General features: G+C 35.9%; 1 protein-coding gene across 2 annotated transcripts in view; it reads right to left on the bottom strand.

Moving 5' to 3' along the window:
• Positions 1–20,792, bottom strand: part of Naa35 (N-alpha-acetyltransferase 35) — a 440,678-nt gene that overhangs the window by 35,481 nt on the left and 384,405 nt on the right. Inside the window, exon 18 of one of the 2 annotated variants that reach the window (XM_090406587.1) lies at positions 9,601–9,864. In XM_090406587.1, coding sequence (XP_090262713.1) covers positions 9,601–9,864 — 264 coding nt within the window. Of the gene's footprint in view, positions 1–9,600; positions 9,865–20,792 lie in introns of those variants that run through there. The other variant, XM_090406588.1, reaches the window with a different exon arrangement.

The following is a 20,792-nucleotide window of genomic DNA, read 5'->3' as shown; positions in this document are numbered from 1 at the left end:
AATTTTTAACTCTCCCTACTCTAAGTCCTTCTGTCTTAAAATTTGTCCCCCCCCCTTTCTTTCTTGTCCTTAGCTCCTACCACATGTAAAGCTAACTCTATATGTAACTATCACCGGCTATACGATTGCGGTATACTTATTTTCTCAGACTCTTTTGCCAGACAAATTTATTTTTATTTACGACTGCACTAGTCTGGAAGAAATAATAGAGTTTAAGAACAGAAACATAGGTAAGGTCTCAGCTAAAATCTTCCAAACCATACAGCAAGTCGTGGCTATACTAGATCAACTCATGCACACAGGAACAAAATTTATTTGAGATAGTATATTGGCAAATGATCAGATCAACTGTTGTTCAAACAAAACATTTTATTCTAACTAAGTAGTTGATATTACAACATATGGGAAACAATTGATTCTCTTAACATATCAAACTTCAGCAAAATATTTTACCATTCAATTATATACATTATGCATTCACTCAATATTCACACTCTACTTAGAATTATAAAATGCATACTTTACAATAAGTATAGAATAACTGTTCCCTCTTACATAACTACCTTCAGGATTTTTCTTTCTACCAGTATAACATATACACTTGCTCTACCCTAATTTTATACAACACTTTACAAAACTTAACCACGACCTTTTGTATCACTTATATACAATTCTTACTTATCTATGTTCCAAAGAAAATAACAACATCACGTGTTTACTCACAGTTCTTTCTGTAAACGCACAGTCCTCTTTCATGAACAAAGCCTCAGTCGGGATATCTTGAATCTTTGCTGTTACACAGGACACGTTCTTGTCTTGGACATTTCTGTACTCTATTACTCTTGCTCCACTTGTGGCTATTCGCTGACCTGACATTAAACATTTTGCAGTCAGCTACACAGTGGGACATGTTGTCAGATGCTCGTTGGAAGCCTTCTGGAACATTCTACAAGGAATTGCTGATGACGTAGCTCTGACGATGGGTGCCAGGCCTCCAGTTACATACTCCTAGTCATCGCCTCTTCTCCACTCTTCTGTTCAGATAATAAGGGAACCAAAACACTGGCAGTTGTGGCAGTAGTCGTCCTCATAATCTCTTCCCCCTCTCTTTCTTTTTCTTCTTTTGACTGCCTTCTCATCCCCTTCAATATGCTCCTTGATCTTTGTTCCCAACTTTGGAATGTCCGTGATTACTTGTCGATGTGGTAACGTCACTCTGGTCTTCTCGCCGAAAGTCTTTGCTTCAGGTGCTCAATTTGTTTGCAATTGATACACTTTTTTTGATACACTATTCTTTTTGCTGACTTACAATGTTAATATCACTTAATCCATTTTCTCTAATTTTAAGCAATATTCAACCAAGAAATATTTAATACATTTTTCAAGACAGTTAATTTATATTCAGACAAAAGAAATCTTACATCATTATTTCTACATTATTTAGGTTTGAAACCCCTTGTAAAATCGAGCTCAACAAGTTAACTATATTAATCGCATGAGATTTTACACTATAGGAGAAATGCAGCATTATACAGGAACATAGCCTATATTTAAGTTTTAATTCATCAGTTAGAACTGAGGAATGTACAGGAATATGATCTGAAGTAAAAACAGGTATAAGACAGGGATGCACACTATTTCCACTTTTATTCATCATATGGATGATCCACTTTTATTCTTACAACAAAAAGTGGCATTAAACCTTATATTAAAATTGAGCATATTACAATTAACTCCTCATGTTATGCCGATAATATTTTACTCCTAAACAAATCCAGTGCAAGCATCAAGGATTCTTTAACTAAATTGAATAATAGCTAGCTATAACAGAATTGGGATGAAAATCAGAAATAAAAAGGCAAAAACTATGAAAATAGGCTGGAGTATGGATAATTTCCACTGCATTCTGAATGGAAACTTAGAAGTATAATATTTAAGCTATTTAGGCAAAGTTTCTGTGAAGAAGATATTAAATATGGAAATATACAATGGAATAAGCAAAGCTGGTATGGTGATAAGCCAGGTGAATAAATTTATATAAATAAGAGGGAAATTACCAAAATACTGAAGCAACTGTATATAAGGCAGCATTCAAACCAATTTTAACTTAGGGATCTAAGAGTTGGATTAGAAATAAAACAGTTAATCAATGACTAGTGACCACAGATATGAGAGTTCTGAGACAAAGGAAATCAATGGAAGAATCACATGAAAAATGAAATGATTAGGAATGGAATCACACATTGTTTGAATTCACAAATGTGTGAACAAAGCTAAACTAAGGTGGTAGGGTAAATTAAACAGAATGGGAGAGTAAAGGTTAGCAATACAGGTGTTGGAAGTGATGACAAGTAATAGACTAATTTAAAGGAAAATTATAAGAAGGGATGCATTGGATTTATTTGGCAGTATTAATACAAATAAATGAAACCAACTAGTTTCACTACATATATGTACTTATGCCTTCTTCTCGGTTAGACAAACAGTGCAATAAAAGGTTAACATGAACCATAACATTTCTAAAGTATAGAAACATGTAGGAACCTTTACAATATAAGTTAAAAACATGCAGAGTGTAGAAGCTGGCATGATCAGCTATTGTTTAGTGATGTGTGCATGACAGTTGGCTGAAAAGTCAGCCAACTATCATGCTGAGTGAACGATTTTCAAAGATCACATAGGATCATACTTTGGTTTCTAATGAGTGTGAGTAGATGACCATAGCTAATTCTTTTATGTTGCAGACAGTGAAGTTGTCCTCTATGTAAGGCATGGAGATTTTATTCCATTCAATGTGTGATGATGTGTGTGGAAAAAATGAAAAGTTGGACCTGATATGTCTTCTCTGTTGTTATTGACATCTCTAATATGCTCTTTTTGTCTGATTTCCAAACTTCTAGATGTCTGCCCTATGTAAGAAATGCCACAAGAATATGGAATAAACCCCAGGATGTTTGTTGAAAGGGTTGTGGTCTTTAGGCAAATGTAATAAACATCATATAGTCAAAATGAGCTTGAAAGTTACTCTTATATCATGAGATTTGAGGAGGCTGGCAATCTTGAGAGAAAGTTTACCACTAAGGGATGGAAAGAGAAGTTCTGTAGAGAATGTCAGGATTTTGTTGTGGAACAGAAATAGAGAATAGTATTCTTTGTACTATTTTCTTAGAATATCTGTTGCTTGCAAGTAGTTGGAGTAGAGAATGCAATTCTTCTTCAGTTTTTCTTTATCTCCAGTAATAGGGTTCACATCTTTCTTAGATGTTTTAATTTCGAAAAAAGTTGAACGCAGCTTCTCTCTTAGTGTATACTGCAAGCCTGCTCATACAGGCTATTGCCTACATTCATCCTCTTTGCACCATATATATATATATATATATCACAAAAACTAGGTGTTATAAGCTCAAGAAAAGGGTGATTAGTAGATTTTCTCTCAAGATTGCCAGCCTAGCTTTTCAATTTTCCTACACACACATCATAACATTAAATGGGATAAAAGATTATGACTTATACAGAGGACAATTTCACTGCCTGCAACATAGAAGAATTTACTATGGTCACCTGCTCACAAGGCACACTAAATAGAAACAAGTATGATCTTATGTGATATTTGGAAATTGCTCATTAGATATTTTTGCATGTCAGACTAACTTTCCAGCCAACTATCATACTCACATCACTGAACAATAGCTGACCCATGCCAGTTTCTGTGCTCCACGTTTTCTTTTTAACTTATATTGCAATAGTTCCTATATGTTTCTATATTTTAGTAATGTCAGTTACTGTTAGCCTTTTAATGTAAATTTTTTGTTCATCCTAATCCTAACCCAGAAGAAGCCACATGTATATGTGGCAAAACTAGTCGGTATCATTTATTTGTATTAATACAGCAAACCTAATGTATTCCTCCTTATAATTTGATTTTAAACGTCAAAAATCCACACATTCATCATTACAGAAAAATTGTTGATAGGGGATCAGTAATAAAGTTAATTGTACAGTACAATCACAGTAATTCTCGTGGAAAGGCTTAGACGTTGGTTATACATGCTTACTAAATAGCTTAAGGAAATTACAATGTACAATACAATATACATTAAAATAAATTTTAATACACTTCCAATATTTCGGCAACGTCACAATGCCATTTTCACAGGAACATAGAAACAAGACACATGCACTACACACAGTAAATGAGGACGAAGCAGGAAGTTATTCTTTCTCCTAAAAGTCCTGATGGTGCCCCCTAGTGGGCAATGTAGGTATTCTTGGCCATTTGGGCTGAAGGTCTTCTGATGTAGGTTTCCCAAATTTGGGGCAGTCGCATGCAACCAAATTTGTTGAGGTTTGGATCGTTTCTTAGGGCTGAGGCTGATTCCACGACTAGCTTTTCGTATTTGAATTTACTACGGTGTATTATCGTGGCTTTCTTCCATTGTATTCTATGGCGGGTATCCAGAGCATGGTCTGCAAGACCAGAGAGGCTATATTGGTGAAACCGAATGTAGTCCTTGTGTTCTGAAATTCTAATATTAGCTGTCCTGCCTGTTTGGCCAAAGTAGGACAGCTTACAGCTGCAAGGGACCTGGTATACACCAGGTAGGACTAGGGAAGGAGGTTGGTTTTTAGTGGAGCAAATAAAGGATGCCAATTTTCTATATGGTCTGTAACAAGAAGTCAAGTCATGTTTTTTAGGATTTTTGTAATTTTTTCTGATGTGCCTAGGATATAGGGAATGGTGATGGATTTAGAGTAATACTTGTTGTGAAGGAAGGGGGGGGGGGTTGTAGTTTATTGGTTTCAATATTTTTTGGATTTTTTTTTTTGGGGGGGGGGGTAGCCATTAACTGAGAAAGTGTTGAGAATGTGGTTTAGTTCTGTGGTTAGGGCATTGTTATTTGAACAGATAAGTTTAGCACTGTTGTATAGTGTCTTAATGACTCCATATTGTTGCGAGGGAGGGGGAATTGTTGGTGGATGTATCTGCCTGCGTGGATGGGTTTTCTATAAACTGAAAAAACCAAGGTTCCATCAGGCTTGCGGGTGACTAGTGTGTCTAAGAAGGGAAAGCAATTGTTTTTTTCTTCTTCCAGGGTGAACTTGATTCTGGGGTGTTGGTTGTTTAAGTGTGTTAGGAAGGAGAGGAGTGCATCAGAGCCATGTGGCCAAATAGCGAACACATCATCAAAATAGCAAAGCCATATGACTTTCTCTTCAAAAGTCTCCATATAAAAGTTAGCCAAGGGTGGGGAGAGTGGTGAACCCATGGCTGTCCCCTCTATTTGTTTGTAGAATTTTCCTTGCCAAATAAAATAGCCTGAGTTCATTGTGAACTTAAATAGGGCTGTGATATCGGGAGGAAATTTAGCTTGGATTAGCTCTAAGGATTCTTTGAGTGGGACATTTGTGAATAAGGAGGAGACATCAAAACTGACCATTAAGTCAGTGTGTTGGAGTGTAAAGTTTTCTATGCTGGCTTTGAAGTGGGCTGAGTTTTTTATGTGTGAAAGTGTGTTGCCAGTATAGTGTGTTAGAGCTTTGGCCAAATGTTTAGCTAGTTTGTATGTGGGGGAATCAATGCCATCCACTATGGGATATAATGGCACATTTTCTTTATGTATTTTTGGGAGTCTATATATATGCGGGAGTATGGAGTTAAACAGTTTTAATTTGGTAGTGATTTCTGCAGTGGTGACCTTCTTAAAGAGCCTGTGGAGTTTTCTAATTTGTGAGTTGATGGGATTGTACTCGATAGGGAGGTAAGTAGCCTGATCTAACAATAGATAAGCTTACCTGTGTAATCCGTTTGGTTAAGCAATACTGTGGTGTTCCCTTTGGTGATTATTATTTCCTTGTTTGTCTTTAATTCTTGCAGAGCTTGAATTCCTTATTGGGCATGTTGGTTTTGGTGGTTTTGCTTGGTCAGAACACAAGCCACACCCAGTCTAATATTGTTGGCGATGTGGTTTAGAAGGTGTTGTATCCTGCGTTCAATTTGTATCATAATATCTTCAGCAGGTATTCTTCTGCACGCAATGGCGAAGTTGTGGCCACGTAAGAGAGCATTGAGTACTTCAGGTTTCAAACTAATTGACAAAAGGTTGACTACCATGTCGGTAGGAAGTTGTGGTTTTGAGGTCGAGTTCTTTTTTAAATTCTCAAATTTCTTGATGTCGTATAAAATAGACCAAATCTCGTGGTTTATGGTGCTGGGAAAGCTCTTCTTCGAGTGCCTGGATAGCTAAGTTGGCATCATTCAGGGAACGGCGAGTAGCAGCGATTTGTTTCCTGAGGAAAGCTTGGCCAGCGCAGTGTATAAATTCAGAGAGCCATTTGTGAAAAGAACCAGTGCTTGAATTTAACACAGTTAGGGAATACCTGGTTATCCCGCAGTGTTTTAGGAAAGAGAGACGATTCAGTAGTCTTGATAGCTTCAACTTCAATTTACCGTAATGGCAGGCCTCACGTGCGATGGAATCTCAATTCAAGCACCAGTTCTTTTTACAAAAGGCTCTCTGAATTTATAACCGTGCCAGCCAAGCTTTGCTCAGGGAACAAAGCGCCACTACTTGCTGTTCCCTGAATGACGCTAATTTAGCTATCCACGCACTCGAAGAAGAGGTTTCCAGCACCTTAAACCACAAGATTTGGTCTATTATATACGACATCTCTTGCACTGCTGTGGATAAAGAATTTAAAAAAGTACGAGAACGACACATCAAGAAATTTGAGAATTTAAAAAAGAACTTGACCTCCAAACCACAAAATTCCTACTGACACGATAGTCAACCTTTCGTCAATTAGTTTGAAACCTGAAGCACTCGATGCTCTCTCACGTGGCCACAACTTCGCTATTGCGCCCAGAAGGAAGAATACCTATTGAAGGCATTATGACACAAATTGAACGCGGGATATGACACATTCCAAACCACGTCGCCAACGATATTAGGCTGGATGTGGCTTGTGTTCTGACCAAAGCAAAACCACCAAAAACAAACATGCCCAATAAGGAATTCAAAGCTCTGCAAGAATTAAAGAAAAACAAGGAAATAATAATCACCAAAGCAGATAAAGGGAACACAACAGTATTGCTTAACCCAATGGATTACACAGGGTAAGCTTATCTATTGTTAGATTGGGCTACTTACCTCCCTATCGAGTACAATCCACCAACTCACAAATTAGAAAACTCCACAGGCGCCTTAAGAAGGTCACCTCTTGGCCTGTAGAAGTCACTAACAAATTGAAACCGTTTAACTCCATACCCCCCCCCATATATATATGGACTCCCTAAAATACATAAAGAAAATGTGCCATTATGTCCCATAGTGGATGGCATTGATTCCCCCACATACAAACTAGCTAAACATTTGGCCAAAGCTCTCACACACTATACTGGCAACACACCTTCACAAATAAAAAACTCAGCCCACTTCAAAGCCAGCATAGAAAACTTTACACTCCAACACACTGACTTAATGGTCAGTTTTGATGCCTCCTGCTTATTCACAAATGTCCCACTCAAAGAATCCTTAGAGCTAATCCAAGCTAAATTTCCTCCCGATATCACAGCCCTATTTAAGTTCACAATGAACTCAGGCTATTTTGTTTGGCAAGGAAAATTCTACAAACAAATAGAGGGGACAGCCATGGGTTCACCACTCTCCCCACCCTTGGCCAACTTTTTTATGGAGACTTTTGAAGAGAAAGCCTTAAACTCTGCCACACAAAAACCAACAATATGGCTTCGCTATGTTGATGATGCGTTTGCTATTTGGCCACATGGCTCTGATGCACTCCTCTCCTTCCTAACACACTTAAACAACCAACACCCCAGAATCAAGTTCACCCTGGAAGAAGAAAAAAAACAATTGCTTTCCCTTCTTAGACACACTAGTCACCCACAAGCCTGATGGAACCTTGGTTTTCTCAGTTTATAGAAAACCCATCCACGCAGGCAGATACATCCACCAACAATTCCCCCTCCCTCGCAACAATATGGAGTCATTAAGACACTATACAACAGGGCTAAACTTATCTGTTCAAATGACAATGCCCTAACCACATTCTCAGTCAATGGCTACCCCCCCCCCCCCAAAAAAAAAAATCCAAAAAATATTGAATCCAATAAACCACAACACCCCCCCCCCCCCCCCCCCTTCAGAACAAGGATTACTCTAAATCCATAACCATTCCCTATATCCGAGGCACCTCGGAAAAAATTACAAAAATCATAAAAAAAACATGACTTGACTTCTTGTTACAGACCATATAGAAAATTGGCATCCCTTATCTGCTCCACTAAAGACCAACCTCCTCCCTTAGACCTACCTGGTGTGTACCAGGTCTGTTGCAGCTATAAGCTGTTCTACTTTGGCCAAACAGGCAGGACAGCTAATATCACAATTTCAGAACACAAGGACTACATCCGGTTTCACCAATATAGCTGCTCTGGTCTTGCAGACCATGTTCTGGATACCCGCCATAGAATACAATGGAAGAAAGCCACGATAATACACCGTAGTAAATTCAAATATGAAAGGGTATTCATATAATCAAACAAAACCTCAACAAATTTGGTTGCATGAGACTGCCCGAAATTTGGGAAATCTACATCAGAAGGCCTTCAGCCCAAACAGCCATGAATACCTACATTTCCCACTAGGGGGCACCATCAGGACTTTTAGGAGAAATAATAGTTTCCTGCTTCGTCCTCATTTACTGTGTATTGTGCTTTCGTGCACGTCTTGTTTCTAAGTTCCTGTGAAAATGGCAATGTGATGTTGCCAATATATTGGAAGTGTATTAAAATTTATTTTAATGCAGTTGTAATTTCCTTAAGCTATTTAGTAAGCATACCATCACAGTATCCTCTACACTACTTGATGGTAATATTAGAAATTTAATAACGATGATGAATATAATTCTATTCAGCTTGTACTTTCTCTCCTTAAACTTGCTAATCATTTACACATTATTCAAGTCTCATCAATGTTCACATACAATACTGCAGTTTTAATAATTTAAATACAAAAACTACATATACAATTTCCCTAATAAATGGTTTCTAGTATATCCTTAAACAGATTCTTTTCCTCCTTGTATGTAATTTGGTTTGAATGGAAACACACCACAATTTGTAATCTGCCCATACCATGAGCAAGTATGACACATTCACAAAGGTCTCTGCCTTTCATGATCATGTTAATGTCAGTGTAGTCACAGAGCATAGTGGCAACTATTCTGACAAAAGTCAGAATAGTTGCCAAATGTTCTCACTTACTGAGAACTGTGATACATAGTTGAAACAACAATAATTAACATAAGTTAACATAAGGCAATTCTTAATAGTATTATGCCTCAATAAATATAAATTATGTGGATTCAGAAAAAAAAAAAGCAGTGTAAATATATTATAATCATTTCATATAAGGATACACTATTTTAATTTTAAAAAGCAATCAAAGCATTGGATTTTAGATTACTAACTTAATGTATCATTCCTCATCTATAATAACTTGTTCTGAATTATGGTTTCAAAAATAGTCAGACTGAAATGTTGTGCTAAAAATAAAAATATAAATAAATATTTTGGCATACCTCTTCATTTGGATCAGCAAGATTTTCCAATAGCATTCGCACATGCTGAAAACATTTGCAAGCAGCTAAATACAAATCCTCTGGAACTGGACGAGGCATATATCTACTAAGTCTGGTCATTTCATGATATTGAGCATACTGTACTGGTGGAGGTGTCATCACACTACTAAAGGGAGCAAAGCGATGTTCATATCGCACTCGTTCACTGTCAAAATCAACTGAAGGCTGTCGTAACTTGCCTTCTAAATTGAAACCAGTTACTGCCTAGTAAATGTTTTGATTACAATATTAATTATTATATATATATATACGTATAGTGTTTCTTAATTTTTCATTATTTTAACCAGTAACAAGCAATATGAATATAACAGAAAAATGTAATTATGAAGCCTATATTTAAAATTTTGAATTAAAAGCAAACTTGTACTGAAAATGACTGAAACTATGTTTCTGGGAAGGGGAAAAGCCTGCTATCTTTATCTATAGGCTGTTCAATAAGTTATAAGACTATATTTATACAGAAAACAGATTACCTTTAATCGTCATCATTTACATGGTCTTTTTCAAGTAACTACCATGAGACGCGATGCATTTGTCCCAACGTTGCGTCCACTTCTTAAACGCATGTGAAAGTCCGTTTTTTGAGAGTTCTTTCAAAACCGCCTCCGCAGCTTTTACACATGCTTTGTTGCTTTCGAAACGGCAGCCTCTTAGTGGTTTCTTGAGCTGAGGAAACAGCCAGAAATCGCACGGTGCGAGATCAGGACTGTATGGAGGGTGTGGTAGGATATCTATGTTGTTCTTCTGCAAAATGTCCACTACACCACCAGCAATATGTGGCCTTGCATTATCGTGTGCAATAAGAAGCCATTCTTCAGCAATGGACGCCTCCTTTTGACGTGCTGTACCATTGTCCGTAAAACATCCGCAGAATATGAGCCGTTTACATTATTCCCGGGTTCTACAGCGTGTTGGTAAACAATGGCTTCGTAGTCAAAAAAACAGTATGGTCATAACTTTACCAGCCGATTTTACAGTTTTTGCTTTCTTGGGGTTAGGCGAAAACAGATGCTTCCATTCACTGCTTTGTTGTTTCACTGTAGGGTCATAGTGATACAACCAAGCTTCATCTGCTGTAATGATGCGTTTAAGAAGTTGTCGCCTTCTTGTTCCAGTCTTTCTTTCCATTCTGTGCACACATCCATTCGATGCTGCATTTGCTCCATGTCAAGAGTTTGGGAATCCATCAGGCGCAAACACGTTTCAGTCCCAAATGTTCAGCCATGATTGAGTGAACACTTCCCACAGAAATATTCAAGACAACATGCAGCTGGCGTACTGTAATTCTGCGATCCTCCTTGATGATAATTGCTGCTGTGTTGATCATTGCCTCTGTGATGGACGTTGAAGATCTTCCCTCACGTTCAAGATCTTCCACATTTTGCCTTCCTTCCTTAAAAGTTTTATGCCAGCAAAAAACACTTGCTTCATTGTGGAAAGCTTCGTGTATCATGTTAAAAGTGTCCGATGCTGATTTTTGCAAACGCACACAAAATTTAATCGCATAACGCTGTTCCAAGGACGCTTCTATTTCGACGACTGGTCGCAGCTCTTAGGCGGTGCCAAAACAAGCTTGCGTTTAGTCACATGACACTCTGACACATCAGCCCATATACGCCACCTATCAACCTCTTTTGTTAATACAGACAGCAACATTTCTTTATTCCACAGAAATTAATATCGTGATGAGTGGTTTCGCGAAAGTAAAATTAGTCTTATTACTTATTGAACAGCCCTCATAAAATAAGCTAATTTAGCTATGTCCAAAAATAGGCTTAACAAGAAATAGGTAAGAAACTTTATTAGGCTCATTTTTGAAAGTAGAGGAAACACAGCTAAGTCAGCTGTGTCACTGAAATAGTAAAATTCCATTGAATTCAATCTCAGGTTGGTATGTCACTTAAACAGAATTGGAGAGGAAATGGAAAAATTTTAATAAAATGTAATTTGTTTTTTCACAAAATGTAAAGTTTCACAAAATATATAAGCATTTTTTAGAATTATTTTGTCCATTCATCTATGTAAAAGTTATTCCAAAACATTTGCTGGATAGATTTTATTGAAATACTAGAATCCATATAACCATTTCTTGATTCAGTCCAATTTTTATTTCATTCAGACTTGCTGCAGAAGAGAAAAACACAAGATGTATTAAAATTATATATTCCAGTAGCTGTGTTCTGACCAGATGAAATAAAATTCGAGATTTAGGATATATCAGGTTTCAATCAAATAATTTTAACAGTCAAAATTTGGCAAAATGATAGAAACACTGATATTAATAATGCAGCACTGGCTGGATAGAACAGTGAAATTTAGTATTTAAGATTTCTATTTAAAATTTGTTGCATAATTCAATTCCAGTTTTAAATGGACCATTTGAGAGTAAATAAGAAAACAAAATTATATAGGGCATATATAAGCCAAAATAGGTTAACATGTCATAAAAATGCTGTAAATTTTCCAATATCTCCATTGTGAAAACAATAAAAATATTGGACATCAAAAATTCAACTCAAGAATTTCAAACTATAACAAATTTAGTTTAATACTTTATCCAAGTGTGTGCAAAGAAAGTTTGTGCCTGAAAGTATCTTCAGGACTGGGGTAAAGTGGTACAACATCGGGCAACTCCTTGCAAAGGTGGAGCAAGCTTGTGTTTTGCATTATGGAAGATACTGAGATAGACGTGTTGGTGGCTTGCTCCACCTTTGCAAGGAGTTGCCCGGTGTTGTACCACTTTACCCCAGTCCTGAAGATACTTTCAGACGCAAACTTTGTTTGCACACACTTGGATAAAGGATTAAACTAAATTTATTATAGTCTGACCAGGTGAAAAATGAAATTTCAATTTCAAACTATATTTTACATATATACATATATACAAGACACAGTACAAGACAGTGTTCAAACCAATTTTAACTTATGGAGCTGAGAGCTGGGTTAGAAATAAAACACTTGACCAAGACAAGAGACCACAGATATGAGAGTCCTGAGAACGATTAGGGGTCTGAACAGATGGCATCAATGGCAATATCATATTAAAAATGAGGATATTAGGAAAAACCTTGTCATTGTTAACATTCAGGAATGTGTTAGCACAGCTAATCTCAGGTGGTATGGTTACTTAAACAGAATAGGAGAGGAAAGATTAGCAAAACAAGTGTTCTTTCTCTGCCAGGTTGGCAAGAAAAAGACCCAGAGGAAGACCAAGATATAAGTGGATAGATACAGTAAAAAGTACCTTAGAAGACAGAAATATAAGATCTGATAATGTTGGAGTCTTGACAGATAACAGATTGATTTTCAGGAAAATTGTTGATAGGAAGTTAGTGCTACAATGAAGAACTTACATCATTACTATCATAATATTGTTAGATCCTAAATGAAGGAATCTTGGAAAGAAATCATTCATTTGGAATCTAACATATAAGATTTGCTGACAAAGAGAAATACCTGCACATCAGCTGTAATTAAAAGTGAAACTTCTTCACTTTATGTAAAATTTGTATTCTTTATTTCAAGTGCCTTATATTTAAGCTGATGTGATTATATTAAGATTTCATTTTTAAGTATGTCTAAAAAGAGAGATAATCTGATTTAAATTTAAGCCTCACTTAAGCTATGTAAAATTTACTGTGAGTCATCTAAAAAGTTGCTAAGTAATAATTCCTGTGAGGCACAAAGCTACACATGCACAGCGTAACGCTAGCAGCTATAGCTTACTTGGAAAATTAGGTTGCCATGTATTATGTGAATCAAGTATAACAGCGTCGTAAAAAGCGAAGGATGAACCCAAAGGGGTGAAAAGATAAGGGCCGTGTGCAAAAAGGGGACTGAGAAAAGAGGGCGCTCTATAGCTGAATATAAGGGGTTGATCCCATATCGGAAGACTCTCTCTGGTTGTAACGTTTTCCTGTTTTGGTGGTTCGGAAGTTAGCGGGCAGTTTCGCATAGGGGGGGGTGAAGTCTGTGATAAGATGTCGGACTGCGAGCATTCTTAAAATGAAGTAAGATTCTATGCAAAGCTGAAGGTAAAATTTCCAGTCCTAGCAGAATCAAGCCGTCGCTGAAAAGTCCATCGAGTTGTTCCTGAAATGCAAAGATTTCAGTCCATTTTCGGCAGAAGGAATGAAGATAACATAACCCCTATGTTGGCGTATGAACAGCCAATAGATAAGAAGTATCCAGACATACACGTGGTGCAGAACGACGTAGAAAAAGCTCGGTAAGGTGCAATTATTCTAATTTTGTGTGAAAGTTCATTAGAAGAGAGAAGATTGTTTACGAATATGAAATTAAGAACTGTATTCTAAAGAACTCTGTGGACAGTCTCTATTTAGAAAGTTAACCTCCTTTGAGAGTAAGAATTGTTTGGAAGAGATCTTTTGTAATTTTGCATGCGATAGGATTAACTTGATGCGATAAGAATAGTAGAATTCAGTATCTCAGTAATGTTAGAATGTTTGTTAGTTTTCTTGCAAGTAATACTACTGAAAGGTATTTAGCTTAACTTCATATCATTTGCTATCTATCCCAATATGCAGTTACTGTGTTTAGCATGCTTTATAAGATTTAATTAATTTAGAAAGAGTTAACCTCTTAATTCGAGTTTTATTTAGTATTGAGCATAAGTGTATGAATTTTGTATTGTGTTTTAGATATTCCAATAAACATGTCATATTTACCTGAACCTGAGTCATGCCTGATTACGATTCCAACTTACCACTTATAAAAATAGAGCCTATTTTGGTGGGAAGGATTTAGAGAGTGAATATAAATATAGATTTTGGTCATGACTGCAATAATCTGAATCTATACATCAGTTTAAATAAGATATTGTGTAAGAAAGCTAAGAATCTAGTATTGTCTCCCTGAGTAAGGATCTTTTCTACTATAGGATACTGGCTGGCGCAGCAAAATATAAATTCGCCAGTATCCGAAGAGGAAACAATCCTAGATATAAGAATAAGATTAAAGTAAGAGAAGAAAGAATAAATAATGAAAGGTAAATATATAACAATGGCACAGCCTGTAGGATTTTGATTGTATAAGGTTTTAGGTAAGAAAGGATAGATTTAAGTAAACAACTAATTAAGCATAAATCATACAGAAACATCGATATAACAATATCCTGTACACCCCTTGAGGGTACATGTCAGGAATTTGATGATGATGAGTGGCACATATTGTCTGGCTAGTAAGATTAAGAGTCAAATATATTTTATAAAATTTAATATGAAAGACCCAAATAAGTTAATCTATAATTTTTGTAAATTACAGATTTATATAATAATAATATGTGTAACCCATGGAGTCTGAAGCCTCATTGTGAGAGATCCAAGCTATCCACACCATACCTATCATGCTTCTCCATGAAATCATTGACTGACAGAGTATTCACAACACTCTAGCAATCCATTCTGCTCATTCACTGCTCTCCAAGTGAAAATTAAAATTAAAATTATCCTTCCATAATCATTCTTCCTTTTACCTGACATAAACCAAAAGAACTCTTTGGGATTTCCTTTAGCCTGCTCAGCTAATTTCTTCTTGTAATCTGATTTTGCCTTCCTTGCCATGCTGATAAACTTTCTCACCTGTATCTTGTACTGCTCATGAACTTGCTGTTCACATTTCTTCTTATATATTTTCTACAACATCCCCCCCCCCCAGCTCCTACTTAATGATACTAGTCATCCATTTAACTCTTACCTGATTTGTTCTCCTGACCTTGGGTATACAGTCTGGTATTGCATCTTTCAGATATCCTCTTGACCATCTCCCACGAACCGCTAATATCCTTCCCTTGAAGATTCATATGCCATGGTATTGCTTCAAACTGCTTCTTAAGATTGTTATAATCACTTGTTCTGTTTTCAACACCAGAAATAGATTCAAACAGGGCGGTGAGAATGGATGGGATACTGGCATGGGTGCTGAAGGAATATGTAAGACAGTCAGCAATGCCCCTGACCTGATTGCTCAACTTGAGTCTCAGCACATGCATGATTCGTAATGAATGATAGAACAAGATAAAATTCCATTATATAAAGGCGGCATGGTTTTGTCAAAGTTTTGCCACCCACTTATCCATCTTTGCTGTCACTCACATAGAGTGACAGCAAAACTAGATAAGGGAAATGGATGAACAATGACAGTTCTGCATATTGACAAGACATCTGACAGGATTCTACATGTGAGGATTATACAAACTCAAAGGGATGATGCAAAATAGGCTTGTGACATGGACTGAAAAGTGGCTACTGATAGGTGTCAGAAAGTGATATATGGTAGTGCTGAGTCTGTGAGGAGGAAGCTGGCTAATGACACACCACAGATTTCTGTGTGTGAGCATCAGTTGTTTAACTTGTATATTAATGATATTGGGGGATGGATGTTATAGAAGGTAAACTGAACTGCAAGTTATAAGGGGCATATCTGAAAGAACCTCTATAGAGTGACTTAACCAGACTAATTCTTGAAGCAGATGTTAACTGAATGTCAATTTAATGTTTCTAAGTACAAAGTTATGCATTTTGGGCTGAGGATGTTGCACACAAAGTAGTCAAAAACCCCTACAAGGCTCTTCCTTTATTGAAGTTTTTGATTACTTTGCATGCAGCATCCTTAGTTCAAAATGCATAACATTGTGCATTTTGGACTTTAATGTGGACAGACATCGCAAAATAGTTAAGACATCACATAAGCGAAATGAAATGCTGAAGAGAACATTTAACTTGTAAGTAAAAAGCAGTTATTCTGCATTGATAAGAAAGAGAATAATCTGAACTGCTTTGCACAGATATGGTCAAATGGGTTCCAAGATAATGGAGAAAATGTTGAAAAGATCCAGCAGCAAATAAGCAAGATGATAAACAGCCTCTCAAATTGCTCATACAAGGATAAATTGAGGGAATGTGGTCTTCAGAGTTTGAGGAACAGACAGAGAGGAAATATGATAGAAATATACAAGTCATTAAAGGGCTCATATAGTGCAAGTGAGATTCTGAAGTTTATGGCATATGGTGACAGTGAGAGCTTGGGATCATACCTGAAAGCATAATAACGGGTGTCCTCAGGAAGTATATGAGGTCCAGATTCTTCTCATCATGTGTAGTAAATGTGTGGAATAGGATACTATTGTTGGATCCTAATTCTTCACAATCTATACTTTGGATCCGACATGATTACTATTACGATGTTCTTAACTAGTTGATAGGTTGCAAGTTGATTTCTAATTCAAATATAAAGAAAATTTATATTTAATGACTGCGCCCCTTTATATCTGAATTAGTTCAAGAATTGAAGATAAACCAACTCACAACTGTCTCTCCTTTTAGGTGTTAATATTATATATACTGGCCGAGAATATTTAACTTACTTAATTTACCCGCTTTGGTTCGAATATTTTATGAATGGTGCAGTAAAAGAGATTCAGGCAAAATACATCTTTTGATTAACAAAAACAAACATTTAATTTTAGAATCACAAATTTTACACTTAAGTTTAAATCAGTAATTAAGATATCACAAACATTTTAACTCCTCAGGTAAATTCAATCATTCAACTCATACAATGGTAAATCTGTTGTCTCTATAATACAGTCTTCTCACAGTTCCTTAAGTTCCAAATACAACAAAAATTGCAGTAATACCTCTTCACAAACAAACACTTTTAAATATACACTTTAGCTAACTTCCTCAATAGTTACTGTTAATATAAGGAAATACTAGGATGAAACTCACACACTTCTCTGTATAGAAATATTAATGGTTGGAATAATCTTACCGATAATCTTCTATCTTCATCTACTTATACACATACACTTTTTACAACTGTAAACACTTTAAACAGTAAACGGCACTCATTAAATAAATTCTTCTAAGCAATAACTGAATTAATCATCCGTCACAATACACATAAACAAACGTTGTTGCATAAAGTCTACTGATCACTCATGAAATAAGGCAATACACAATAATTCCTTAACTTTAGGTTTTATATGCACAGTTGTCCATTCCCCCGGCATTCGATTAATTCTTTAGGCACTATAATTCTAAGCACAGCTAATGGTAAACTTCAATTTTACAGCCTCTACTATTCTAGTAACTTCGTGCTTTATTTCAAGATTCTGTGTGTCCTTGACAGGTCGGCCCTGAAATTAAATCTCAACTCAAATATCGCTAGTCTATTTAGTAGTCACTCAGCTGTCTTCCGTAGCTAAATTGATATTCTACAATTTATTAGCTAACTGCCTCTCAACTAGTAGACTTTATTAGCTGCTTGAGTGACTTGCTGACTCGCTATTATCGCACTGTGATTCCCGAATGCCAAATGCTCCGATTCCAACCTAATGCCGATCTCTCTCTTATAAATCTCTAATAATTAATTTCAGCGTTCTTCCCTTTTTATATCCATTCTTCCCGCCTAAATTCTTCTCGTGATTTCTTTCTAAAACTCTTTTCAATAAACCTCACGTGGTGTTCCAAAAACGTGCTCGCTCACTTACATACATTTCCATGACAACAAAACAAAATATAATAAAATTGAGCTATTACATAACGTTAAACTTTACAAACAGGAATAAATAGAGAATATTTACATTTCAAATAATGTGCAGTTAAATTATCAAATATAAATTCTTATAATATTAACATAGTAATAATTAAAATAGCTTAATAATATTTAATACAGTCTTATCACTATTAATACATATATCTTTGATTAAATAATTAGATATTAGATAAAAATAAAGTAGTTATATGAATATTAAATTGTAAAATAAGTTGTTTACATTAAATAATATTTACAAGTCTAGCCTTTGTGATGGAAGATCATGTTGGATTCTGAAGCAAATAATAATTACTCTAATCTCTACATAATCAGAATCCAACACTATCATATGTATGCTATAAATGCAACTCGGGTGAGTTCTTGGATTCCTCAAGAAAGCAGATGTCTGTGAAATTCATGGCATAAGTTATGTAGGAAAAACAGGATGATCTGAAGAGATATGATTTGCACATCAGAACATGTTAAAGATGTGGAAAGGAAAAGAAAACACAAACTCAAATTAGCATTTGATATAACAAATGACAGTCATACTGTACTATGGAATAAAATGGATATCCTGTATACAGAATACAACTACTTTGCCAGAAAAGGCAGCAGGGAATCTTCGGAAATGCCACCCACACACCATTCCATGGTGTGTGGGTGGCATTTCCGAAGTAAGTCTGGTCATCGTTTCAAATTCTCATGGATACTGCCCTTAAAATCTTTTATCATTTTGACTTATAAAGTTTTGTGCATTTTTGTACACTTCTTTGGGATATTTTAAATGTCAGACAGTGAATTTCTTGGACTAAGGGGAGTGGAGAGCATTTGTGAACTGACTTTTTTTTTTTTTAATAAGTTTTTTTAAATGTTTACTACAATAGAAAGCACACTGCCAGTGAATACCTTTCCAAGTAGGCTATCTTCACCTAGTAGCTTTATATGTGTGTGTGTGTGTGTAATTCCTACTCATGAAAAGGTTGTAAACCTATAGCACACCAGTACTATGGGTGGGCAGGTCAACCAGGGTTATTAATTAGACATTTTATTATTTTTTGGACAAAAAGAGAAAATATTTAGCATTTCTATTTAAAACTATATTATTATACAAAACAAAATCAGGCATGCAACAATTCAAGAATCATTTCATTGATGTTACAAGTGATAAGTTGAAGAATTCAAATTTTACTTCGTGATAAATTTTATTTTTCTTGTTTTTTTTATCTTGACTCCAGTGTGAAGCAAACAAAAGAATATGATTTCTTGTCAAGTATAATTTACTTTCCAATCAAGCAAAAAAAAAAAAAAAAGTGATTAAATTTATATATCCTCTTCTTTTATAAACAGAGAATTCAGATTGAACATCTTGATGTCAGATCATAATCCTAGAACTCCTTAAATTCCAATGCAGGGAAGAAGTAGAGATCAGTTGGAGACTTCTACTATATTTCTCATCAAACCTTTTAAACTAAAATCCACACAATCTCTCTCTCTCTCAATCTTTTCCAACTGGAATAATGTTACATAGAACTGGGATTCATAGTCAAAATTCAAAGAAGCAGTAAAACTGAACATGATTGAAAGAATGAAAGTGGGAGGGGGGTAGGGGGCTGGAGTGTGATTTCTTTAAGAGAAAAAATTGAAAATTTTGTATAAAAAGAGAAGGTGGTCCACAGCAAATCTACATAATGGTATAGAATGCAGTGATACCATCAGAAACATCAGAGATAGAGCTAGAAAGGTAAAAACAAGTAGAAGAAAATAATTTTAAAAAAATAATATACAACATTTAGCAGATGTCATTCAGTTGCATTATTTAACTGACAGTTCACTAAATTCTACCAACAAAGGACTCCATTCAAATATGTGTGGATGGAGATGTTTCTAATGATATCATTATTCTACACTGTTACGTTGGCCTGCTGTGAACCAGACAGAGTAGTGTGAACCAGCTTCTGTCTTTATACAGCCTTTTCATTTTTTTCCTCTTAAGCAAATTACACTTCTTCCCCCCTCCATTCATTCCAGAAATGATATGAAAATCTGGCTGAAGACAACAGCATTGTGGAAAATATAACTCCTGGAACATGCCTTTCCTGTTCATATCTAAGATAGGCTTTATAGACCGATTATCGAAAATCAAGTTATTACAGTCTATAAAGAATGCAAGACAAGGGAAGCCACACAACCAGAGACACAAGGAGTTTGCTGGGAGGCAGGATTTTATTCTTTCCATTCCTGTTATACTCTTTAATTCCTTTCTCTCTCCAGGTCACATGCTAAGTGAATTCATGGCTGGCAATACCATCCTCACTCCAAAATGTAATAAAGATCGTACCTCAATTAACAACAACGACTTTTTTTTTTTTTTTTTTGAGAATAGGCTCAGAAATGAGATACAAAACGTGAGATATATAGCAATATGAGATCTATCTATCTATCTATCTATATGAATATTTATCTAAAGATGGGTGTAGAGAGTCTAGGCTGTGCAGCAGAGTTTAATCTACTCAAGTTAGATAACCAACTCTGTGTCCACGAGGTTAGCCTAGTGGCTATGCGCTTCGCAACCA

This window comes from Typopeltis vanoorti, chromosome 16 (genome assembly GCF_054136105.1).
Source record: "Typopeltis vanoorti isolate ZY-2024b chromosome 16, IOZ_Tvanoo_1.0, whole genome shotgun sequence".
In the NCBI taxonomy this organism is placed as follows: Eukaryota; Metazoa; Arthropoda; class Arachnida; order Uropygi; family Thelyphonidae; genus Typopeltis; species Typopeltis vanoorti.
Note: the sequence above shows the minus strand (reverse complement) of the source record. Positions and strands in the feature narration are given on the sequence as shown.